The 26,674-nt window shown below is 42.7% G+C and overlaps 2 protein-coding genes, 1 long non-coding RNA gene and 1 pseudogene across 9 annotated transcripts in view; 3 read left to right on the top strand and 1 right to left on the bottom strand.

The window, feature by feature from the left end:
- Window positions 1-26,674, bottom strand: part of LOC146754087 (uncharacterized) — a 137,636-nt gene that overhangs the window by 59,950 nt on the left and 51,012 nt on the right. The gene's annotated exons all lie outside the window — the stretch shown is intronic.
- Window positions 515-5,734, top strand: LOC146754090 (doublesex and mab-3 related transcription factor 3-like; annotated as a pseudogene). Its single transcript, XR_014939225.1, has 2 exons — window positions 515-1,782; window positions 4,062-5,734. The product of XR_014939225.1 is annotated as a doublesex and mab-3 related transcription factor 3-like (transcript).
- On the top strand, window positions 14,409-19,422 carry LOC146754091 (uncharacterized). The gene is made up of 6 exons (XM_085529274.1): window positions 14,409-14,596; window positions 15,540-15,648; window positions 16,849-17,500; window positions 18,284-18,321; window positions 18,485-18,637; window positions 19,227-19,422. Exons 1-6 carry the CDS (start codon window positions 14,409-14,411, stop codon window positions 19,311-19,313), a joined length of 1,227 nt encoding a protein of 408 aa, XP_085385400.1. The 3' UTR covers window positions 19,314-19,422.
- Window positions 20,434-26,034, top strand: LOC146754092 (putative COBW domain-containing protein 7). Its single transcript, XM_085529275.1, has 7 exons — window positions 20,434-20,463; window positions 21,338-21,406; window positions 21,509-21,574; window positions 23,512-23,558; window positions 24,188-24,274; window positions 25,323-25,367; window positions 25,914-26,034. The coding sequence occupies exons 1-7, from the start codon at window positions 20,434-20,436 to the stop codon at window positions 26,032-26,034; spliced, it is 465 nt and encodes a 154-aa protein (XP_085385401.1).

Genomic DNA, 26,674 nt, shown 5'->3' on the forward strand with positions numbered 1-26,674 from the left:
CATCTAGCGGCCGTGGCCCGTTTCATGCCGGACGCTCAGTGATGTCACCAACGAATGAGCTGACGTTACAGCACGGGGCGACCCTTCCCCGATCCCGGGCAGCCCCAGGATCTTCCTGGGAGCGATATGAGCAGAGCAGGGGTGGGGTGCATTGTAACCCCTCTTCTCAGCGTCACCCGCAGGTTCACCAGCAACTCACTGCAGCGCTCCCTGAGAACCACTGAAAGGGCTTGGTGCTGTGAGCACCTGGAGGAGCTCTTTGTGATAGGGAGTGGCTGAATGTTGCTTCCGGCTTTGCTGCTGGATAGATTTGCTGTGTGGACTGATATCAAATGCATTACAGTAGTTTGAGGCACCGGGAGATGACTGCCAGGCCCTCTGTCAAAGGAAAAACAAGTCTTTTGGCAGTGTGAAAAATAAACTGGGCTGTTCTCCAGTAGCAACCCAGAAAGATTATTGGATTTTGCACTTTGTTAGTAATTTGTAAGCAAATACTCAAACTATCAAAGTAGAAAATAATATTTCCTTATTTTATTTTATTTTATTTTATTTTATTTTAGAATGTGAGCTGAATAACATCTTCATCCTCACCTCCAGATTGCAGTATGGGAGCCAGTTGAGATGTCTCCTTCATGCTTTTGGTCTGGCAATCAGCTACTTTGCTGGATCAAACAGCCTGGAGACCCAATAGTGGCTGTCATCAGATGGTGAAGACATCACAGGCCATTGTCAGATGGCAATGTGACATTGACAGCAGATGAGTTCCTGCTCCCACTCAGCCCCATCTGCACATTGGTCAGATGCACAGCTTCTGAATGTGCAGCTGCTCAAGGGATATTCTCTCCTTCCCACAGCCACACACACCAGAGATAACTCACATCAAGGACTGGATGTGAGCCCTTGGCAGGGCCCTCCATGACAGGAATCCAAACTGTTTTGAGATCTTTCAGCACATTAACCATTTCACAGCCATCTTTTCTGTAGATGTTATCATAAAAGCTGAGGAGATCTTATCTTTCACTGTTAAGTGCTGGCTCATGAGAAAAGGCTGCTCTGATGTCTCCTCATGCTTAACAACATAATGGTATATTTGAATGAACACATCTTCACTAGCAGACAAGGGTGTGGGTCTAGAGCATAAGCAGAGAATAAATTTTCCCCACCGTTTGTGCTGGGAGTGAATTATCCTGTAACATTCTCAGGGAACAGGAAGAAGGAGGAAACTGTAACGAGGCAGTGCCACTTCCATGCTCAGAAGAGGATATGTCAGCATCTTCCTGCACTCAGCTTGAAGTTCCCACACACAAAAGGACCTAGACCCTTGTTTTTCAGTCTTCTGCTGACATATATCATGTAGCACTTCATATGCCTTTATTTTTACTTAGCCTTACTGACATGCCTATATAAACCAGTGTAACCTGTAAGACTGGCATTGTCAAAGTGATTGTTCAGGAAGCTATTTTCACAGTTTAAGGCCAAGAAGATGCTACCGCTTTTCAAGTGCTACATGGAATTTGTTGCTTGTAAAGGTCAGCTTTCATGGTTCATGCTGTAACACTACCCTAATCCTCATCAGGATCAACAACATGGATGATGACAATGATCCTTTTTCTCCACCAGAGTCCTCTGTTTCACTGGCAAAAATACTGGAGGCAGGAAGAAGGCTGTGGGTTGGATCCTTGGGTACTTTTTCCACTGATGAAATGAAGGCAAGCAAATGACAGATCCAACTGTGCAGCCTTGGGTGTATGAATCAGTATTATCTGCTGGCTGGAGCTCCTGGTAGGTTTTGCACTAAGAAATGGTTTTGGTGTCACATTTGACATGAGACTCAGACTATCATGGGGTGTTTTGGGCTCATCTTATACACTATCTCAAGCTCTTTGGGAACAAGCAGCCTATTTTTCATTATGCAATATCGTCTTTATTCATCTACATGTTAATTGCTGGTTTCTAGGCTTTCTAGATCTGTGACCTAAGAATCACAAATCACGACAGGGGCAGAGGCAATTAGTTGTCCTCGGGCTGCTCTCTAAGACTCAAGTGTGTAAATTGCTCTTTCATTCGCACGTGAATTATTCTTAATATCCCTTCTCTGGTAATAAATACGTGGCTGTGAAGGCATGAAGATGTGTGTGTGTGTGTGAGAGGGGGGGGTGGTGGGGGGGGGGGATTAAGAGGGAAAGGTAGCATGACCCTCCCGTTCTCTTTTCTTTTTCAAGTAAAAGCTACCCCTAGGTCTTAACATTCTCTCAAAAAGATAATGCTACCGGTTTGTTTGCTTTCTGCATTCCCCTTGGATGCTAAGGCAAGACTAACGCAGAGAGCATAAAGAAGTTCATATGCACATTGCCTCATATTGTATACATACTTCTCTATTAGCTCTGGACAGAGAGCATAACCAGATGAAAAACGGGTAACCAGCACAGGTCAGGCAATTCAAAGAGAAAGATGGGGTCTTCAGAAGGGCACCTCAGCTTTATTCCCACTCTCATCTTCTGCAACCTGAGCCAGCAACACCCACGGCTCCACAGGACGGCCATCGCTCCTGCCTCGGGCAGAGAACAGCCCTTTGCCATGCTGACTGTCTGCTCTGCTCTGCCAGGAGCTGATGGTTTACTTACAGCAGAGGAATGTATCTCCCGTTCTGGACAGCATGGTGACCTCCTGCTCAGCTTACTCAGACTCCTTTCTCAGAGTGACAAAGTGGGTAAATTGCACCAGAAATGCCCTGTCCATTCCCAGGGTGAGAGAGTGAGGCAGACCTATAGGAGGCCAGTGGCCAGGATTTTCCATTTACATGCCCTTAGTTCCCTCTCAGTCTGGTAGGGGTGACTGTGAGCACAATTTGGAAGCCTTTGCTTGCTTCATGCCATATCTACTTGGGCTCATCACTGTGGGCTTGGGAAACCAGACAAGTGCTTCCATTGGTTTCTGCAGACCATCTTTCACATTTGTGCATTCAGAAGCTCTGCTGTGTGAACACAGCCTCTGTCTGCATCAGCTTGCAGTGTCCCCTTCCCCAGCTGCTGATGTTTGTCAGGTCAGCACTGCACTTGCATGAGGGAGGTCAGCAGAACAACATCCTTAGGTAAATGACTGCAAAGGATTTCAAGCAAATACATTGCCCCCTTTTGTGATTGGAGCCCTGGGGTATCTCCCTTTTTGTGTGTACCTCTGGTAAAAACGTGGTCCGTGGGCTTTTGCTCTGCCCTTCTTAGCTTCACACACGACAGGCAAGGTACCTGAAACAAGTGCTGAGGGAGGTTGCTAAGCATCCAGCCTTAGAAATATTTAAAGCTCAGCTGAGCAGGGACTAAAACAAATTGCTCTAGATTTTAGGCTAGTTCTGCTTTGAGCAGGAGGTTGAACCAGATGCCTTCAAGGGGTCCTTTCCACAAAAAGATTATTTTTTTCTAAATGTTGTGTTCTAATCAATGAAGGCATCAGGTTTGATCAGGTTTGGAAGAGAAACCTGTTTTTCTTGCTGGGGAATGAACTGGTTTCTGCAGAACAAGAACTAGGATATATTGATTTATATGAACAGCTCTGAGCCAGCAGATGTGGTGCAGTGGTTCTACCAGTGCTGCTGCACTTACAGAGGAAATGTTGGTCTTCCAGGGTATTCTCTCTGAATATTTACATCTTACAACCAGTGCAATAGGAATCCCAGAGTGAAAATGCTCAAGTTCCTCTGAGAGAACTTGCACACTGGGTTGGCTCATTGCTGTCTTGCAACTAGTGAAGAAGGATGGAAGGATTAATATAGCACATCTGATGCAGGAGAAAAAAGGATGCTTTTCTTATATGTGGAAGAATGAGACAGATGACTGAAAAGAAGCACAAAATGCCTAGGTCATGTCTCATGACTCTTGCAGTTTTGTTCTCACGTGACATTGTAAAGAGAATTTAATTTTATCAGAAAAATGCTTTTTTTTTTCTTTTTTCTTTCTTTCCTTCCCTAGGAGCCTGCTCTGTTCCCTATAGGGAGAGTCTGTCCTCTGGTGTTCATAGCGGCATTTGGACTTAGCATTTGTTGACTTCTCTGCCTTCCTTTGCAGACATCAGTGAGGAGAGGCTGGGTGATGCCAGCGGAACAGACAATGCTGAGACCTACAGTGACAAAGACACAGACCAAAGGAATTCCCCAGACATGGCTAAAGCCAAAACCTGCTTCACCCCTGAAAGCCCAGAAATTGTATAAGTGGATGAGGTATGTTACGCAGTTCAGAAAAATGGTGGGAGCACAGAGAGCCGTCCAGAGAGCCCCAAGTACCATGCAGAGCAGAATCACCTACTGATAGAAGGTCCTTCTGGGACAGTTTCTTTACCTTTCAGCTTGAAAGCCAACAGACCTCCACTGGAAGTGCTGAAAAAGATTTTCCCTAACCAGAAGCCAATGGTGCTGGAGTTGATCCTGAAAGGATGTGGTGGTGACCTGGTGAGTGCTGTTGAGGTTCTCTTGTCCAGCCGGTCTTCAGTGGCCAGTGGTGAGAGAACTAGTGCAGAGTCAGATGGTCTAGTTCTACCTTCCAATGGGCATATTTTTGAACACACGCTGAGTTCCTATCCTATTTCCTCTTCCAAGTGGTCAGTGGGCTCAGCCTTCAGGGTCCCTGACACACTGAGGTTCTCTGCTGACTCCAGCAATGTTGTGCCCAATCCTCTGACTGTACCTTTGCAGCACCCATTTCCTCAGCCACCTCGCTACCCGCTGATGCTGAGGAACACTTTGGCAAGAAACCAGTCCAGTCCTTTCCTGCCTAATGATGTCACCCTTTGGAACACCATGACGCTGCAGCAGCAGTACCAGCTGCGGTCCCAGTATGTCAGTCCTTTCTCTAGCAACTCGGCCAGCGTCTTCCAAAGCTCTTCTGTCCTTCCTTCTCGCTCATCAGAAGATCCTAGGATCTCAATCCCTGATGACGGATGTCCTATTGTGTCTAAGCAACCTCTTTACACAGAAGATGAGTATGATGAAAGGTCTGATTCTTCAGACTCAAGAATACTCAACACATCTTCTTAGGATGACATTTGGCATACGATAAGTAAGTAAGTGATATTTGCAGTGCAGCTGAACTACTGGGCCTGAAGAGGAGAGACGTATACTCCATGAAACACTTGCAATTGTATTAAAACTTGACTTTGCTTGGTATTGTACTATAGCAATAAAAACATAACTTATTTAATTTCTTGCACTTCATTGGATAATGCCAAATAGCAATACTCTGGCTTTAGCTCTGAGTGTGTACAACAAGGAAAGACTTTATGGCCATCGGTTACGGGACTCTGGAAGATTCGTAGCGGGAACAGAAGCTCAAGGTCTACTTTGTTCCTTAACTCAGACAACTGGGGATATTAAACTAGAATACTTGAATGCTGTTTTATAAGAGAGAACTCCTCAGGACATAAGAAATCAAACAAAAGTAGTTCAATTGCAAATGGACTAAAACAAGGACCAGTCATCATCTTTGCATTGAAAGGAAAGGCAGAAGAATTATGCACATGGAACTAGCATGAACTGCTTCTGTACTGTTTGAGCTTGGACATTTTTTAGAAAAATAATCTTATGAGTTATTCTTTTCCCATGGCTAGGTCAAAATGTGTAATGTCAGTGTAAAACCAATTACGGCTGTGAACTGCATGAAGTGTATTGTGAAATGAACACAAGATTAAACATTGTCAGGTTAATGTAGCATGCTAAGGACTCTAGAAAAATAAACTAAGATGATCATCTTGGTTTATGTCATTTATATTGGGCAAATAGCATTTCTGAGGATAGAGAGCTGATTAACTGCCAGCTGGGGTAACAATGTCTAGTTCCAGCAACAGCAGACAAGGGAAGTCTATTTTTCCCAGTCCAGGTTCTGCCCCCCTGCCTCGTAGCCTGAAACTGAGTCTCAGCAAATGCTATCATGAGGGAAGCTTAGGTCCTTGGATGTGTGCTACAGACACTTCCAAGTTCAGGAGAGTGAAGCAGAACTTGTAACAGTCACAGTAAGCAGGAAAAAATATATATATATAAGTCAATAAGAGGCTCTCCTGCCCCTTCAGAAACATTTTTTTTTTTTTTTTCTTTTTTTTTTTTTTCCCCTATGCTATAGAAATAGAAATAGGAGATAGGGTGTAATAGCAGACCTTTCTTTAAAACAGTGTGGAGTTAAATAGCAGCTTTCCCGAATCTGGAAAAGTAATTATTTGAACAATTTATTGCATGTTTGCATGCATGAACTCCCCTTTTATCCTACTTTCATTACAGTGTCAGAATAACACTACAAATTGCTTCTGGTGAAGAATGCCACTACATTCACTCTCCACCTAGATATTTGTCTGTTAAGCTTTTTGTGCCATTTTTTGAACCATTTGACAGTGACCACATCTGCTTGGCAGTTGGATTTTCCAAAACACTTCTTTCTGTGTGGATGCAATGGCTGGCAGGCCTGCTATGTGTACAGATCAGCCCTACCCCTCAAACCCAATGAGGGTTCCCCTAGAGGGGGGAAGCCTAAAGCAGGTGGGCTGTAGGACCTTAGAATTTGTCAGGCATGTTGCCTAGTATCACTGCTAATGTGAATGCCTGTGTTCTCATTTGGCATTTCATACTTCGTAATGTTTGTGTACTCAATGGATCCCACAGTTTATACTGATATTGAACAGGCACAAGCAGAAGGAGAATAAAATAAATAATGTTTATATTTTCTCTGGGGGATAAATGATCAGAAATACACTTTTTATTGTGTATTTTTGCAATCTGTTCAGTAAAGCAATTTGTAGTTGTATGCTAGAGAGCAAAGAGGGAAAGGTGGAAAGTGGGAGAAAAGAAAATAAATAGCATTCCTTATGCAAATGTAAGAACATCTGGAATTTTCATAATGCAGAATTACAGTTTTGTACTGACACGTTTTCCTGTGCCCACATGGAATTTGTAAACAAATTCATCTTCAAGACACTCCAAGCAGAAAAGTAATAGACACTCATAAAATAAGCTTGGTCTTGCAAACAGAAAGAGATGAGGTAGTGAAATGCTGTGCTCCGACATCGTAGAGGAGTTAGGTGTGAAAGGCTCGATGCGAACAAACAGGTCCGTGAGCTCAGGTTTTGAGCTCATGCACCAAGCAGATTTCCCTCCAGCAGAGGCTTTTGTATAGGCACCCTCATAGGTTGAATGAATTCTGTTTCTTCTTCTTTCTTTTGTTTCCCAGCAGAGGGTGAATAACCTCCAGCAGGAAGACCAAACAGTGGCAACCGACAGCTCACAGTGATCTTATGCACTGTGGTCTGTGGGTTTTCAGTGAGCAGAACCTTGACATCTTGGAAGTGGAACATATCTTTCAGAGAAAGATGACCTTTGGCCAAGCTGGGGCAAACTGTTCATACTACAAACATGATGGGTGAAAAAATGCAGGGTCAGCAATGCAGTTATCAGCAATTATTAAATCCTATCTCTTTTGATAAACTGTTGTGGGTTGTTTTTTTGTTTTTGTTTTTTTTCTTTGTGAAAGCGCTGAAATTAAAATAGTCATTCTTTCAGGAATCATAGAATATCTTTTGACTAAATTCACAATTATTATTATTATTTTTAAATAAAGTAAACATAAGCATGTTAAAAACAAAAACCAAACACATTTTGTTTGTCTGCAGACAACTTCTGCAGTATTTTGGCTATTTACAAGTTCCATTAAAGCAAACAAACCAACAGGAAAATAAACTAACCAACCAACCAAACTGACCCAAACAAACCAATTGGACTGACCAGCAGTTATATGTCTAGGAAAGGATACTGTTCATACAGCTGTGTTTCCAGGCTGCCACTAAATGTGGATGTCATTTCTAGACTTCACTCAACATGCAGCAAGGATCTGGGGCCCTTGGCATATTGGCAGGGCCCCATGGTGCTGGAGTCTGCTCCTTATGTCTTTACCTGTGGGTAATCCTAACTCTATCCTGCCTTTACAGTGTGGGCAAATAGGAGATGAGAGAACCTCTGCTTCCCTATGCACCATAATGTACTATTGCATCCCATCCCGTCCCATCCCATTCCATCTCATCCCACTCCTGGCACCTGGCCCACATGCACTACCCAATTGCACCTTTTCCTTTGCATCAGCAGACGTTCTTGAGAACACCTGTTTTGTCTCAGGCCATGCACTTCCCAGCCCTGGTTCCTGCAGGTACCAGGTCCCAGCCCTCTGTTTTCTGGCTCCGTCTCGTGGTAAAATAAGGGAGAAGACGCGCGGGTGAAGAGGAAGGAGTGAAACTGGCTGCGTGTCTGGAAACCATAAAGAACGAGCTTAAGCATCAAGAAGATCAGCGAAGCCTTTGTTGTAGTCCTGCAATTAAGTGGTCCTATTTCATTTTTATTTGTTATTTTTGTAGGGGGCGATACCGCAGCCACGAGTCACTTGGAGCAAGAGGACTTCCCCTCATTTCACGGCGCAGTTCTCGCTCTGGGTGCGCGGAGCGGCTGAGCCCAGGTGCATTTTCTGTGGTGCTCCTCCTGTCAGGACGGTGATTTCACGGCTCACCACCCGCCTGTGCGCACAACACAGACGGTAACTCCGCAGGAAGCCCTTCTTCCGGCTGCTCCGCACTCAGCCGCTCCGCGGGGCGGCTGCGATCAGAACACAGCGCTGTGCTGCGCTGCCCCACGTCCCTCCCCGCGGCTCCGCAGTTGGCTGCGTGCTCCCCGCGGCCCCGACGTGCCCTCCTTGCGGCCCCAGGGCCACTCTGCGAACGCTGGCTGAACAGGCTGGCCTCGCGTTCGTGCTGACACGTTTGAAGAACGATTTGGATTCTCCCAGTATACTGTTTCAGTCATTCACTCCTTATGTGGACGTGAGTGGGGGAGTAGGATTGAGGCTAAATTTATATGTTAATTTTAATACTGAAGCCATCCTGTATTTGAAGAAGAAGATTAATTCTTCAATTTCATTTCTTACTTGATATTGCATATTGCCATTACTGGGAAATAAAATGATTTCTGAATGCGCACTTTCCAAACTTCAATTCTAGTGGGCATATAACCCTCAAGCATCATTCTTCTCCCTTCCCTATAACCAACTAACTTAATGCAGAATCTTAATGTTCCTGCACTCGTCTGCCACTGGCAGATAACAAGCCTTCTTCCCCAAGCACATTTTGATAATGCAGTGTCTCAGCAGCTTTCTGCATGACTCAGCAGCTCCTGGTAGGATGCTGTGTGTACACTGGAAATCTCAGCTGAGATTTCCCTTAGAGAGACTAATTACATTGATCTCCACAGTAACACAGTACCAGAGGGCCGTAACCACAGCTGTGTGACAAACACGTGGACACACAGTGTGAGTCCTGACATCACATGGAAGGTCAAACTTTTGTGCAGGTACTGGGCAGTAGACCTTGTAGATGGTAAGTTTAGAGCATCGTATGTGTTGAAAGATTGGGAATGCAGAGGGAGACATACTTCTAGGAGAACTGCCGTTGGAGACCAGGCTTCGTTAGAGTCTCAGCAGAACAGAAACATGTACAGAACCTTTGGGAATGCGGCTTGTTATTTCTGTATTCACTCTATGGAAAATGAAGATGAGACATGGGCAACTCTCACAAGGGTACATCCCTGCTCTGCCCACTGATCTGAGGGAGATCTCGTAGCTCAGTTTGAGCTTCAGATGTCTCTTTCTCCATCTCCATGAGGTAAAAAAAGCTGCTACAAGGAGTACATGGCTATTACCTGTAAATTCTCCAGTGCTCTGTAAGAACTGGACACCAATGCTGGGGCTGATTACCTTTAATATGTTCATTAATGATACTGACAGTGGGGTTGAGTGCACCCTTAGCAAGCTTGTGGATGGCACCAAGCTGTGGGGTGCAGTTGACACTCCAGAGGGACAGGATGCCATCCTGAGGGACCTAGACAGTGCTGAGCAATGGGCACAAGTAACTGTATGAGATTCTATAAATCCAAGTACAAGATGTTGCACCTGAGCAGAGGCAAACCCAATACCAATACCACCTGTGGGATGAAAGGATTCAGTGCAGCCCTGTTGGAAGTAACCGCGGGAGACAAGTCTCATGCTATCATGGTCAACAAGCCTCGTTTACTAGGTGTTACAGCATCTCATTTATACAATCAGTAATAAGTTCATGCATATTGCAAAAGTAAAGCTCAGGATTGGTGGGTTACACATTACTTCATCTGACCTTTGTGGTTAGTCTTGTGGATACTTTTTCTTTACAGCTATGTCTTCACCTTGCTACACATCTTGTTTTTCCCTCAGGCCGTCCTTGCCTCTAGCTACATATCCTGTCTTTAGCTACATACCCTGTCTTTTCACATCCTGATTTCTTCTCAGCTGCCTAGCCCGTGATCGGCCCTAGGATAGACCGTCTTTGTCTTCAGTCACGTTCATTCTTTTACAATTTCACTAATGGAATCTCTTCATGTCCTTTCTCACAAAGCCATTCTGCATAAACACTCTCCACACTTCCCCCGTTTTCTTTTAAACTGAAAAGGGGTTTGATTTACTGACCGATTAATCATATTTAACAATCAGTTCAGTTCATTTGTTCAATCAGTTCTCATGTAGTTTTGTCCTGCTCCATAGCTGCTGCTCTGTGAACTTCTCATCTCGATCCATGGCTGCTGCTCCGTAGAATTCTTCTTGTATTACAACAATTTCAAGATACTGCCTATAGAGTAACAACACTACTTAAATTAATAACATAACTATTATAACTCAATCAAGACCTCGATTAACAATACTCTAAAAGTGAAAAAAGAGACAAGTCAAATACAACTTAACAACATTACTGTTAAACCTGCTGTAAAGGACAAATGTGTTTGCTCTGCAACCTAAGTTTCTGCAACCTGAAAATAAATCTGTGAGGGTCCCACTGTGTTAATCTGTAACTGATCAGGAAAAGTCTTCAATTTTCATATACTCTGATATATTGATTTTAATGACCACTAAAATTTGTGCAATAAATGCTTTTAAGATGCTCATAACCATGCTCTACAGACTGAGTTATCCGAGCTAATAATTGATTAATGATCGTGCAATTTTATGAAGTAGCATGTCAAATAGAACCAATTTTAGAAGACAAATGGACTAGAGTATCACTAGGGGCATTAATACTTATTGACCCTTGAGAAACAGCAAGCTGTGTTGGTGGTGGATGCGACAGATAGTGCCAGCAGGGCGTCCCCTGCTTCAAGGTGCACCTTTCCTCTCTCACCCATCACAGATTCTCTCCTGCATTCAGGGTCTGAAGGATTTCTTCCAGTTGTACACCACATCCGCATGGCCAGTGCGTGATATAGAGCCCAAGTGGAACACCTGCTTGGAAAACAAAATAAACTATCCAATTTAGTTCTATTAGCGTGCACTTTTGTCTAAAATGATGCATGGTTATATTTTCAGATCCCAATTAATTGGATGTAAAAGAGGTATCTGTTCTATGATACAGGGTCATCTCTTTGTCTGGGATTCCTTTCCAGGTTTTGTCTTTGCAAATTAAGAAAAGCTAATTAATAGGCTAATAATATCATAAGCAAACAGTACTAAAATATTAAAAGAGCTATTCCTGTAGATTCTAGCATTGATTAGATCAAATCCTGTTTAATACACATCTGATCTATTACTAAAATAGAAGAAGCACACAACATCCTAGCTAATGCCTTAAACTCTAAATCTTGAGACTGCATTGGTAAAACAGAAAATCACACACTATGTCAAACTATTAGTAATATTATCTATAACACAGCAAGTTACAAAGCAATACCACTAAGTAAGAAACACATGATTAAAATTACTATAAAGGCTGGATGCTATTTTCTGCCTTCAGATGAGACCAAACATATCATGCTGGAACCCACGTAGGGCCAGTCCCTGTGGAAATAAGAGCATATTCACGACCCCAAGTTGTCAATGGTAGGGGACAGTCCCAAAGTCCTGTGGCCATATTCCAAACATTAACCATAGGCTGTTCCTTTAGCACTGGGGAAGCCTCAAAATGATGATCCACATAAGCTGTATCTCTATGAACACGATTCAAAAAATTCAGCACAAACAAAACAAGCAAAACCTTGCATAATATTTCTTGTCGTGTGTCTCCCATATTCCCCCTTTTTTGTTTAATAATAAGAATGGATTTCAATGTTTGATAAATGTGATCAGTGATAGCTTGTTCAGTGGGAGAATGAGCAATGGCTGTAGTATGTCTAACACACCCTTCTTGGAGGAAAGTTTGAGTGGCCTTAGAGGTATACGCAGGCCTATTATCTGTTTTTGTAGTATGTGGGATTCCCATAGCAGCATAAGCAGATAACCAGTATTTACGGGTGTCATGACTGTGTTCACCTGTATGTGCTGTGGCAAATACGTAAGAAGAATGAATATCTGTTGTTACATGTGCATATTTTAGACGGCCAAATTCAGGAATGTGAGTGACATTTGTCTGACACAGTTGAAGAGGTGCTGTGTCACAGGGATTTGTCCGAGTCTGAGGCAAAGAGCTATCAGTCAAATTATGTAGCTGATATTCAGTCATCAACACGGTGTACTGCATAGGAGAGAGGATCATTCTTAACACAGTTTTCCAATCGTGAGGGGTCATAGCGTAACTGTCACTGTTTGTAACCAAAAGATTGTATGGAAAGGCTGACTGAAGTCCGAATGTTCTCACTGACTCCCTTAGCTCCTTCACTGCCTCGTAAGGCAGGGATTCCCAACGGGGGACCTGATTAGGAAAGGTTTGCAACGTGTCAGCATCACCCCTTCATATTGTTTCTTTTCTGCACGGCTCTAAGACATCACAGGATGCTGTAGGGAAATTTGTCATTCCTGCTTCCTTCCAAGTATCATCAGGAGGAAATGCATCCGATTCGCTTTCTGGATCTTCTGGACCTGGGTCACAACGATCCCCTGGTTGCAGTCCATCCGTGTCTTTAACCACGTTACACGCGCACGACGAGGGGGGGGGGGCGGCAGGCGGCCGCTGGCTGGGAACGGCTGCTTGTGTCGGAGCGCGGCCGCTGTTCTTTCTCGCGCTGCTTCTCACGTTTCCCGACTCCCTCTAGCATACAGCAGCGTTGTGGGTGTTGGATTGACACTTGCTGCACCAAATCCCAGTGGCTTGGCACTCGTGACGGATGTGGCCAGTTTTTTCACAACGGAAACATTTCACGTGGGAGCTGTTCTGCGAGCGTGGGCTTGTAGCGACTGCAGCTTGGAGGGGTGCAAGGGCTGCTAAAACCCGAGTATGCGAGGATCTAGATTGCTCCTGAAATGCCTTTGCCTGCTCTTGCAACCCGTCACTAATTTTCTGTAAAGCACTCCTAAGAATGCCTGGGTTCCAGTTGGAACCGAAGCAGCCTTTTCTAGCAACTCGGGATTGACCAATCTCCGGGCAATGTATTAACCAGAGATCGGGTTGAGGAATTGCCATTTTGGAGCACACATTGTTTAATCAATGCCCCTTGCATATATTCTGGAACACTAGCCTTCTTGATGGCATCCACAACCTTATCTATGAAATTACCTAGCGGCTCCTCACGCCCCTGTCTTATTCCCATGTAAATGGGCGTTCCCCCCGCAGCTTTTCTACTATCCATAGCTTTCCTGGCTATATTCCTAGTTTCTCGCAAAACTTCAGGATCAGAAATCGCCTGAGCCTCTATTCGAGTCCATGCCCCAAGACCCAACAATTGTTCCATTGTTACACCTGCTAAGGGGTCTCCTGGTCCTCTCTGTACTGCTGCGGACGCCACAGCCTGCTGATGCCAATGAGCATTAAACAAGATTAACTGATGAGGGGTAGAGATCAATTTCGTTATGCTTCTAATATCTGCTGGGAGAAGGATATGCGCACTAAAAAGAACATCTATCATTTGCCTGGCCGGTTCACTAGTCACCCCATATGTCCCTACTGTAGCCCGCAACTGTGATAACATCTTCCAGTCCAGAGATTGAATCTCAGCCTGGACTCCTCCCTGCGGCAAGGGAGTGTAAACAACAGGGAATGCAAGATTCTCAGTTGCTGTCTGTACTCATTATCGCCATCCTCCATCCCGTGCCTTGCCAGCATAGACCACAACTCGCGTCTTTCCCTTGCGACAGTCCCCGCAAGATCAGACCCAGCCCCAGAGATCGGACCCGACCCGCGCAGAATTGACGGCTCCGGAGCCACCGGGAGCTCAGAGCAGCCGGACGGCTGCGGCTGCGGCACAGGCGGTGCCGAGACATGGAGCGGCGCCGAGGCAGCTCCGGACGGCGGAGCTCCGGACGGCGGAGGGGGAGGGCTAGAGGAGACCTCCGTGGGCTCCGTTCCTAGGTCAGCCTGCATTTCGCGAGGGGGTGCAGAGGGCGCTGAGGCTGCAGCCGGCAAGGTAACGGAGGAAAAAACAGGGGGGTTCGGGACACTAGTGCCCCATGGCAGCCCATCATCTTGATTCTGTTTTTGCGCAGCTTGAGCTTCCTGAGCTGCCCTTTTTTCCGCCTGACTCATCAACAACTCGTTATGCACTGCTTTCCACAACTTACTTCTCTTTTTTGCTGGCTTATCATCGTCTAAAACTAACTCCCACAGTTTATCCCCATACCGCCGCCACTCCTCTAAGGTGTGCACCGAGTGGGGATTTGCAAAAAAGCCATATGAGACCGCGCGGCTCAATAAAGCAGGGAGATCCTTTACTAAGTCTATACCTTTAAACTGTCTCCGCCTAGAAAAGCGGAAAATAAATCATATGCTGCTTGCCTGTCCATATTTACTCACGTCGGTACCGTTGCAGCCCTCCAGGCTTCGGCAGCACGTATCTGCATAAACACTCTCCACACAGCCCTGCCAAAAAACACCTGGCAATGCGCCCCTTGTGTCATGGTTTTGTAATGCCGCTATCAATATTCCACATCATAACATCATGTGCAGTATGGATCATTGAAAGGTTCATACTCCAGTTCCGTGGAATAAGCCCTGAATTTTCCTGTTCGTTGTGGGAGAGTCAGACCAGATGGCCATCAGAGGTCCCTTCCAACTCTGAGGTTTCTGTGATTCTATAATTCTGTGAAAGCTTAGCACCTTAGAAGACAAACATTCAAACTATTAGACAAGCCAGGTACTTGACCAGGAAATTAGAATTTGGAGCCTACTAAGTGAATTCTCCTCAATGAGAAATTCTGTTATTGTCTCCAGAGAGAACAGAGTTTTATTCCAGTCAGGCAGTTATCCCACTTGTTCCCTTCTCACAGGATTTCACTGTTTGGTTTTGTTTGTTTGTTTGTTTTTTAACGGTCAAATATTCTGTTATCAGAATACAATAAATTAGTATTTGCTACCGTCTAGTGGTAGCATTTATTTTATTGCCTCTACATGCTTTGTTCTGCAATAACGTTCTTTTCTCCTCAGAAATTCCTAAGCTGATCTTGACTTTATGCTTCTTCGCAGTCATAAAGGCAAGGAAGGAAAAGCCTGCGTACTTTCAGTGATGGAACTTTTTACATTCATGGTGATATTTTTCTCTTCCTTTCCGAATGTTTTTTTCTTTAAGAGAATTTTGTCTTCAGCTTTTTGTTGAAGGATTTTACTGACACCACTGCGACATTGGATGACGACATCCAAGGTACATTAGGAGCTAAACTTGTGCTTTCTGCCACCACCATCAGTGAAGGAAGGGTGAATTTAATTAGCTAAGTGAAAAGAACACTTCAGTATTTGAAGAACGTGAGAGCAGCTTTTTCTCAGTACAGCTGGACACATTTCCAAGACAAGAAAAATAAATAAATAAAGAGCTCCAACAAAAATAAAGAGCTTCAACAAACGAATAAATAAACAATCCCATTTAAATCCAAGAAATTGCATGGATTTTATGTTGGGGTACTAAGTTGTTGTTGTAAGGATTTATGAGTGCATACAATTGTTCTGAGTAGATGGAGTGTTCTAGAATAGCTGTGTTGGGCCTGTAGGTTAAGAGTTAGTGGGTGGGGGGTTTAGGTAGGTGTGTGTATAGGTTCTTTTGCGTGCATCGGGTTTTGCCTAGTGGGTGTACGCGTCTGCGTGGGATTTAGGATGTTATATAAGGAGTGTGACGCAACAATAAATTGAGAGAAGACATCATGGCGTCCATGTTTGTGTCTCTCCCCCAGACAGTTGAGGTCCTGGGACAAGTCAGGTTAGTTGGCGGATACGTCAATTTTACTTATACAACAAAAATGAAACTATTCAAAAATATGATTCCCAGGGATGCTGCAGATGGATGCTGGTGTATGAAATCCTCACTTCTGTTATAGACCACGTGTGCTGTGCGGCTCCTCTGTTTAGCTCTGTAGGTACCGGGAGCAATTTATGTGTTTTGAAGAACTGTCCAACCTGATAACTCATCTTTGCCACATTAAAAGATAGTTTTGTTTATGGCCGTTGAGTACACAAGCTCTGATAAGACAGTGCAATAAGGCAGCAGGAAAGAAAAAAAAAAAAGCTATGAATGTTAAACATGGAAGGCTGCATTGTGCCCAAGTACCAGTGTGCAGGAAACATGGCCTGCAGCACTCCTGGGAAAGGGTGATGGAAGATAAAGAAGGCTGTGTCATAACATACCTTTGATGAAGAGAAACCACTGGGAAAAACAGATGTGGCATCCCTGAAGTCATCACTCTTAAGCTTGTCTGAACCTTTTTTTCCTGCCCCTGCGTTGAGTACAGATACATGTTGGGCAGAGAAATGGCTTGAGAGCAGCCCTGAGGAGAGGGCTGTGGGGCTGTGGGTTGAGGTAAGATTCAATATGAGCTGTCAATGCGTGCTTGCAGCCCAGAAGGCCAACAGTAGCCTAGACTGCATGAAAAGAAGCGTGAGCAGGCTTTGAGCAAGCTGGTCTAGAGGGAGGTGTCCCCTCCAGCAGGAGGGCTCCCTGGGATCAGCCTTGGGAGCAGTGGGCATCCTGCAGACGGCACGGCTCTGGGAAGTCCCGCGCGTCCCTGCGCGCAGCGCGGCGCCGGCGGGGCTCCGCCGAACGGGGAAGGGGCGGCGCGACCCCGCGCCCTCCCAGGCACCCCCGCTGCGCCGCTGTCCCACCGCCCCCCGGGCCTCCGAGGGGCGAGCCGACCCGCCTCCGTCCCGCGGGGGCCGGCCGTCAGGGAGCCCGAGCCCGCGCCGCTGAGGCGGACGGAACCGCCTCTCTTCGCCCCGCCGTTGGCTCCGACCGGGAGCCTGTGTGAGGCCGCCGCTCCGCAGTGGAGCCGCGGCCGGGCGGGCGGCACCGGGCATCGCTATGGAGAGGAACCCCATCCCGGTGCTGACGGTGCAGACGACGCCCTACGAGGACCAGCGGCCGACGGGCGGCGGGGGGCTGCGGCGCCCCACGGGGCTCTTGGAGAGCCAGCGCAACTACCTGCCCAGCTTCGTGCAGAGCCTGCTCTCCTCCGTCGATCTCCGCGACCGCCAGGGCTGCACCATGGTGGTGGGCAGCGACGGCCGCTACTTGAGCAAGACGGCCATCGAGATCGTCGTCCAGATGGCCGCGGCCAACGGGGTAAGCTCTCCATGCACATGGCCAGAAAATGCCTGGAGATAAAGCAGCTGAGCCCTGTTCATGGTTCACATATATCAGCACCAATGTTCCTTTTAACCTTTAAGAGTTTTATTTAGAAAGGAGGTGCCTGTCTCAGAGTCGTATGTGACTTGATATTCTGAGATTCATGGAATCTCAGAACTGTGGGGGTTGGAATGGACAACTGGGGATCATCAAGTCCAGTCCTGGTAAAGCAGGTTCACGACAATAGTTTTGTTCTAGGTTCTATCATTTCACTCAAGAATCTTGGTTGTATTTCAAATAAATTTTTGCATTGCTATGGAATTTGTGGGAGAACTTTGTCTTAGAGACTGTCATTGATCCGTATTACTAGCAGCAGGAGGAGTAAGAACATATCTCTGACACCAGTGTGGTAACAAGTGACTTAAGGTTGCAAGTCAGGTAATTTAATGACTGTTATTTAGAGACATAATCTTGGTTTTCATATCCTCAGATTTCTTGTCAGAGGTCCAGTTACTTGTTTTGTTGCTTCTGTACTGGAAGAGCTTTTTCAATTCACTAAAACAAGCAAAAAATAAGAATTTCTCTAGCCTGGTTTGGTGGACTTTTTTTAGCTACAGGTATGAGTTACTAAGGCAAACTAATCAGGTGACAAGTGCTGTGTTGCGATATGCTGAAAGTTCTGAAAATACTATAAACGATTTCAAATGTGATGATAGTTGTGTGGAAAGGAGTGCTTAAAGCAGCTAATGGTTTTACTCCATTTTAATGTTCTCCCTTTAGGTATTGTATCTGTTGTTTATGCAAAGCATGGATTGCAGGTAAGATACTGGATTTCCCACATGTTTTAGATAAACTGCTACCCAGAACAGCTGTTGCAATGATGTTCATTTTGGTTAATTTTTTTTACAATTGCTTTAATTCTTACAACAAATAAGGATATATTTCGTTTATTGTGGCTCACTAGTACTGTGTTTTGAACAGGAACAAAGAACTGATAAGCATGCAATTTTCAGCTTCTTACCAACACAGCAGCATCTCTGCAAAGAGTTGTCAGGTTACTTGACGTGTGATTCATGGAATCTCAGAACTGTGGGGGTTGGAATGGACAACTGGGGATCATCAAGTCCAATCCTGGTAAAGCAGGTTCACGACAATAGTTTTGTTCTAGGTTCTATCATTTCACTCAAGAATCTTGGTTGTATTTCAAATAGATTTTTGCATTGCTATTAAAGTAGAGGGAGAATTTTGTCTTAGAGACTGTCATTGATCCGTATTACTAGCAGCAGGAGGAGTAAGAACATATCTCTGACACCAGTGTGGTAACAAGTGACTTAAGATTGTAAGTCAGGTAATTTAATGACTGTAATGGCAGCTACGGGGAGGAGATGTTAGAGGGTTGGACTACTACATACTGTATCAGATTAACGGATGATTTAGTTGCCTGGAAGTAGAATAAAATGTCAGGTAACAGAGGCATCTAAGTAAAGTGTACTGAAAGAACAGACCTACAGAACAGTGAGGATTGGTAAGTGCAGAAATAGTTTTTCATTTCTAGCTTTTTCATTGATAGTTGGCCATAAAAACAGTTCCTTACAATGTAGTCACTTAAGCGGTATGAATGAAAATCATACATTGTGTAAAATGATTTTGGCATAGTTTAAATGCAAATTAATTTGAGCGTTTTTTAAACATGCTTAATCCAGTTGTTTTAATTATTGTCTAGCACTTGACAGAGGAGAAGCCAGAAGGCCTTGTCAACGAAGCATCTCGGTATGGATATCAAAACCACTTTTTTAATCATAGTCAGTGACTGCACTGTGCGGAAGATCATTCAAAATTGATTCTTTTTCTTTTCTAAGGTTTTCCCCTCCCTTGCTTTTAAACAAAGGTAGAAAACAAAAATTACTCTGTACTTCATTTGGTCATTCTGCTTAGATATGAATTTTCTAATAAGTAGGTTGATCTGAAAATAATGCCTTTATTTTCATATTCATATTTTCATTGTGATGAACTGGAGACCTTAGTTTTCACAGGAAACTCTGAGTTCCACAACAACCTAAGCCTTGGAAATGTTGTTCAGCGTGTTCCTGGATCCGTTATGTCCTCTGGTTCTTTTATGACTAAGAGGCTCAGCTTTAAATTAGCAAACACTGCACAGTGTGCAGTGGGAATTAGCTTTGGGAATGAGTTAAGTAGAAAGTGGTGTATAGTATTTCACTTCATTTTGTACTGCACATTTTACTCTTAGAAGCAATGGCTTTGTTCATTTTTTACTTCCTAACATAGTTTCAAAAAGTGATGCCCAACAAATCATCCCACAGATGTCAGAAGTTACTGTTTTGTTTTATAAAGATGTAAGAGTGTAAAATGTAGATAGAAGTCCATGGCGACTTACTCTATGATGGTTAAAAGTTAGTAGGTCGTAGTACTAGCCTTGTTGTGAAGATGGGTCTCCTAAGTCTTTCTTGTAAGACACTGACAGCTGAGTTAGAACAAAGCGTTTCTAACCATAACAGACTCTCTTGGCCCAAGGACAGCTTGAATCCAACCAGAAATGACCATCCAATAGGTCACTCCTTGCTTTATCACTCATACGTCAGAATTTTTTTCCTAATCTAGAAAGGAAATCCGTAATGGTTCTGTACATTACTATAGTCAAATTAGAGAATTGACAGTGGAATTCCAGCAGTTAAGCTATGGCAGACTTCCTATCACAGATCATTTGAAAGATCAAACAAACATAATTAAACATAACTATTCTGAGATTAAAGCTGAATTAACAGTTGAAAATTACTTTGATAACAGCACTTTAGTTTTGGTCTGCAGTACTGAAGAGTTTGTGTAGATCTTGTTTGAGATAATGACACTGCATCCATCCAGTGCAAATGCAACATCTGCTAGTTTACAGCTTGTAGAAAAAAATGGAGAGTATGAAGACAAGAGATGCACATCTCGACAAGGTAATTACAACAAGCACTGCTTCAGTCTCGCTGTTAGAAGATAGTTCAGGATAACTGCAGCCATGGCATACTAATCATCTTATTTTTTCAGAAGGTTTCAGGTAGAGAATAGTATGTTTAAGATCTCTGGAATATTACACTAAATGCCATGTACTTTGATACAGATAGATAGTAAATGTATATACTGAGTTCTGCTTTCAAATATGGTTTAAGAGTTCTGTTTTTGGAAACTGTGTTCTTGTACATGGAGAGCATTACTACAACAGACAAGTAATACTATTCTTTTCAATATTTGCCCTTCTTGAGCAATTGAGATTTGAGAATTGAGCCCTATACTTACACCTGATATTTATCCTGTAGGTCGAAATGATGTCAGTGTTTGTAGATATTGGGGAGTTGCTGTTCACAACTTTGCATTAATTAAGGTGTTAGAGAGACACATTCTGTGAGTGCTTCCCTTCGTTTTTACACAGAAAATCAACAGATCAACCTGTAACAGTGAATTAGGTTTTCCTATAAATTTGATATAAGTCCTATAATGGCACGTGTGCTAGAAGGTTAGGAATGTGAAATGCTTTGTTTTTCCAGATATGTAACCCAGCTTTTATTTATGTCAGGGTAGAATCTTCTCTCTTGCTCTGTGCAATAAAACAATCCTTGCATATTACAGTTTAAATTGCATTTTTATCTTGGTGATTGTGTTTTATTTAGAGAGAAAATACAGTATTTTGTCTGTTTTGTGGTTTTGATTTTTAATAAATAATTGAAGGGGAAAGGGTCTGGCCTGTCACTCCTTTAGAGTATAAGCAGTTGTGTGCTAAATGCTGCTTTTAAGCATCTATCTTGTCTGTCTTGTGTGTCTTTCCATTTACAGGACATAGTGACAGTAACACTTGAAGTCCTAGGGAATATTAAGGAAGAAAACCTTAATCTCTTTATACAGGTAAATATGAATACATCGCAGTCAAGTGCAAAATCACTGTGTCCTTTTGTAGAAAATCATCTTACGCTGTTGTGTTTGTGAAAACATTTTTCCTCTTTGTAGAATCTTCTGTGGGAAAAGAATGTGAAAGATAGGACTGGATGTACCATGGATGTCATAAGACTGAAGGTTTGCCTGAAACTTCCAACCTCTTTGTTTTGTGCTTTCCCTCTTTTTAAATGGAAAGAAACTGCAGTGTATTGTCAGCCACATACAGGTCAAAGAGCAGACAAAAGAGAGAACATCAGTTTGTCATTGATCCATGTAGAGACACTTAAATACCTGCTGGCCAATGAGACCACTCAAGGTAGCTGACAGAGAAGCAAACCACAGTACTACTAGCTGTGTAGTGAAAGGGGAGACTTGCAGTCCCAAACATGAGTGGGACAGGATGAATGATCAGGACATAAGTGAAAGGAGGTGATGTTGTTTTCCCCTCCTTTGCTCTGAAAGGTCTCATCCGGATATTTCACCTAGATGGCTCCTTAGCTAGGGATGTAATTACAGGTTTCTGTCCATGATTACAGTTATTGGCATAATAAACCGAAGTTTAATTGAGTGTAACAATGCAGCACAATGCTAGTTATGGTCCACCCAAAATTTTTTGATTACATCAGACTGCAGTTTTAAAGATGTGATTTACACATAAGTGTATTCATCCCCGTGTACGATTCATTGCATAGTTCTGAGGTGAACGTTGGTGATGCTTGAGGATATACTTTCATTTTCCTTAAACCACAAAGCTAAGTAAATGATAAAAAAGTCGATTGTATGATTAGACAAGGTCTAAGGAAAACAATCAAATGTGCTGTGATTTGTTTCCTGAGAACATATGTGTGTCACAGGCAGCAAGGTAATTATTTCTACTTCACTGGAAGAAAGGTTTATTTCTTGACAAGTAGAACAACAGCAGCATAAAGCCAGCAGTGCTGATGCACTTCAAGCTGTCTGTTGTACTCATTAGCTGTACTGCTGATTAGAAGTATGCTTCTGTTGTACTGAGCTTTGGGATCCGAGTAATATTTACATTCTATTTTAGACAGTTTTCAAGTGATGAAAACTCTTTTAGTGCAACGTTTGGCATGTGAGTTAATGGACTTAGTTTTGAAGGTATTCCATTGTTAATTCCATTGCTAGTCATTTCACCACACAGATATTTGTTCTTTCTCTGCTATTGAGAGATTCTGTTTCAAGACAGTGTAAGTGTTAAGCATGAGAACTCAGTGGGAACAGACTCAGCATTTTTGCCTATTTTACATCACCTTGGACAGGTGATGAGGCTTTCATAGAGACATATATCATACATACAATCAAAGTGGCATGGTAGGAGATGACATTGAAATTAGCACAAATATTCCAGGTAACCGTCCAAATGAGAAGCTGAAGGCAGAGTATAGCAAAGTATAATTCTTAATTGTAAGAATGGTTGTTACAAGAGATGACTCTGTTGCATTGTTATTTTGATCAACCTCTGCATATTTGTCAGAGGTTTTTCCCTGCTCTGTGTACTTGTAAAGTTGTTTTGGTTTTTTTTCTCCGTAAGTATTTTGTTTTTAAAGGTTTGTTTATATACTCTAACAGTTATTTTTCTGGTAAGGGACTGGTATCTATTCAAGGCAAATCTCATCAAGAGATAGTCCAAGGTGTCCATGAGCTGTATGATCTGGAAGAGACTGCAATAGAATGGAAAGAAGATGAAAAAAGAACCAATAGGTTCATTCCCAGGGTGAGAGAGTGAGGCAGACTACTACATACTGGATCGGATTAACAGATGATGTAGTTGCCTGGAAGTAGAATAAAATGTCAGGTAACAGAGGCATCTAAGTAAAGTGTACTGAAAGAACAGACCTACAGAACAGTGAGGATTGGTAAGTGCAGAAATAGTTTTTCATTTCTAGCTTTTTCATTGATAGTTGGCCATAAAAACAGTTCCTTACAACGTAGTAACTTAAGCGGTATGAATGAAAATCATACATTGTGTAAAATGATTTTGGCATAGTTTAAATGCAAATTAATTTGAGCGTTTATTAAACATGCTCAATCCAGTTGTTTTAATTATTGTCTAGCACTTGACAGAGGAGAAGCCAGAAGGCCTTGTCAACGAAGCATCTCGGTATGGATATCAAAACCACTTTTTTAATCATAGTCAGTGACTGCACTGTGCGGAAGATCATTCAAAATTGATTCTTTTTCTTTTCTAAGGTTTTCCCCTCCCTTGCTTTTAAAAAAAGGTAGAAAACAAAACTTACTCTGTACTTCATTTGATCATTCTGCTTAGATAGGAATTTTCTAATAAGTAGGTTGATCTGAAAATAATGCCTCCTCTTTTTTTCCATGGAAACTACAACAGATAGAGTACAAATAACAGGTTGAAAGAAGCTCAACTTTCAGCTACAAAAACAGTTTCCAGTATAGTCTCCTCACCATTAGCTATACATTTTTGCTAGCAGTGAAAAAGCCTCAGCATGCTGTGCTTGTAAACATTTCAGTGGCCATGGCTTGTCTTTCATGTCACTGGCTGCTGCTACTTTTGTCTCCTGAAATGCACAAGCCACAAGTAACCTCAAGAAGCTAATACTGTAGTCATTCCATGATGTTTTAGTTGGCTGATGGTTTGGTTAATGTTTGCCTTCCTGTACTAACAATCTAGTAATTTTACAGTGCTATGAGAGACATACTGCTTCTGCCTTACAAAAAACTGCTTGTTCAAGGTGTTCCTTTTTTCTTTTTCCAAATGCATAGGCAGGTTGCATTAGCTGATCTTGTAATCATCAATAAAACGGATTTGGTGTCGAGGGAAGCATTGAATAAAGTCAGACCAACTGTCAGGTATGAAATTTCTGGTATAACCGTGACATTGTACGTGCTCAAATGTTATTAGAAATTAGATCTCATGATTGTTCCAACAGATCATGTAGTGAAAAAGAGCAGTGAGAAAGCAGTGAAAAAGAGTCTGCCCCTTTCTGGAGATGTTTCCAGTGCATTTCTGTGCTTCCACAGTCTTATCAGCTTGCCTAAGTAAGATTTGATGTTACCTGCTCAGAAGTGTAGAATTATAGAATAGAATCCAAGAATGCTCTTAAGTTGGAAGGAACCTTCAAGGACCATTGACTCCAACCTCTGGCTCTACTCAGGACCACCCAAAATTCCAATTCTATGTCTGAGAGCTTTCTCCAAATGTTCCTTGAACTCTGGCTGCTTGGGGCTGTTCCATGTCTACGGCCCTCTGGTGAAGAACCTTTTCCTAATACCCAACCTGACCCTCTTCTGGTGCAACTCCACACCGTTTCCTTGGCTAAATTAGGCCTAACAAATGCCTTATAATAGACCTTTGTCTTAAGTGCTCACATTCTTATACTATTGGGCAGCTGTTGCCATTTGTCTGAGTTAACTATGGGGGGCAATGTCTGCTAGTCCATACATGTTTATTAGCAAATATAAAGGGGTATGGAAGATATCTGAATAATTGTCATGGATGTAAAAGAACCAATGGGCTGAATCAAAGCAGTGTTCAAAGGTGTGTTCCATCTTTCTCAGTACCCTGACAGACAAAATGGAATATTGAGAAATACTTTGCAACGTTATTTGTGGTTCAGACTCTTGAGAATTCTTAACCTTGCAGTTTGTACGGGGAGAAGAAAAATGCTATGTTCAGTAGTAATATTTTATTGTCAGAAGTTGTGAATTTTGACCTTGGTTCGGCTATAAAATGTCACAAAAGCAAACTTTTTCTTGATGCCTCTTGGACTGTAAAACATTGAGTAACAGTGTGAGAGATGTCGTTATGTTTCTTGTATTGCTCTACATTGTTAAATTGTTCAATGGATATATTACAGTTGCGTTTGCACCTCATTTTGCTTTTTTCTATTTGTTTTAGGTCAGTAAATGGACTTGTCGAAATTTTGGAGACACAAAGGTCGAGGTATTAGATTAACCTGTATTCCAACAAGTACCAAATCCTGTCCCACTGACATTATTTTTACCAAGCTTTCATTATGATCTGTTGGCTGTGCACGTGCATACCTACCTGTACTGTGTTTTAATGTGTGCTTGTGTTCAAAGAGGTACAGAACGATTGTTCCCATCAGAGAATTAGATAACACTTAGGCATCCAATACAAATCACATCTTTCAGAAAACAGATTCTTGTGTGTTTTTGTTTGTTTGTTTGTTTGTTTGTTTAGTATTAATTTATTCTTTAACTGTATTCACTAAAATTCTCTTTTTATGCTCCCATATTACTGTACAGCTGAAAGCTGCTTTACTCCACGGTAGATAGCACTGACTGCTGACATCTGAAAATAGGGCTAGCTTCTGGTGCTTTGCATTGGAATAAGAGATCAGGAAAAAAAAACAACAGACATGAACAATTATTTGTATGTTTAAAAATGAGTAATCGAAGCTTCAGTACACATAATTCTTACATGCAGTGAAAATACAAAGCTTTCTTTCTCTCCCTATCTGTGCAGAGTTGATCTTTCCAATGTGCTGGACCTGCATGCTTTAGACAGTCTATCTGGAATCAGGTATGGCAATAATTTGACTTTTATTAAAAGTAATGCTCATTGCATAGATAGACGCATGAAGTAGGTACATTTACATTTAGGCAGAGTCTGCATCTGAATTTCTGTTCCATGTTCTAGTTCAGACACTTGTTTACAATTCTCAGTAAGAGTAAGAAGTACTAGAAAGAGGATGTTTTTCCACTTGAGATACATGCAGCAAAAGATTGTAGGGTTTGTAAAATGAAATGAGAGCCAAAGCACCCATGATTGTTTGGTGTTTTCCCCCCATTTCCCTTGTTGAGGCTTTCAGTTGTCCATTAGTACTACTACTAATAAATAAGATCTCAGTGCTTTTTTCTGGTTCTCTTAAAACTCAGAGGATTTAATTTTTTTCTTGCTTTACATTGTGATGAACTGGAGACCTTAGTTTTCACAGGAAACTCTGAGTTCCACAACAACCTAAGCCTTGGAAATGTTGTTCAGCGTGTTCCTGGATCCGTTATGTCCTCTGGTTCTTTTATGACTAAGAGGCTCAGCTTTAAATTAGCAAACACTGCACAGTGTGCAGTGGGAATTAGCTTTGGGAATGAGTTAAGTAGAAAGTGGTGTATAGTATTTCACTTCATTTTATACTGCACATTTTACTCTTAGAAGCAATGGCTTTGTTCCTTTTTTACTTCCTAACATAGTTTCAAAAAGTGATGCCCAACAAATCATCCCACAGA

Source organism: Coturnix japonica, chromosome Z (assembly GCF_054131305.1).
Source record: "Coturnix japonica strain WE chromosome Z, WE-NBRP24, whole genome shotgun sequence".
Taxonomy (NCBI): Eukaryota; Metazoa; Chordata; class Aves; order Galliformes; family Phasianidae; genus Coturnix; species Coturnix japonica.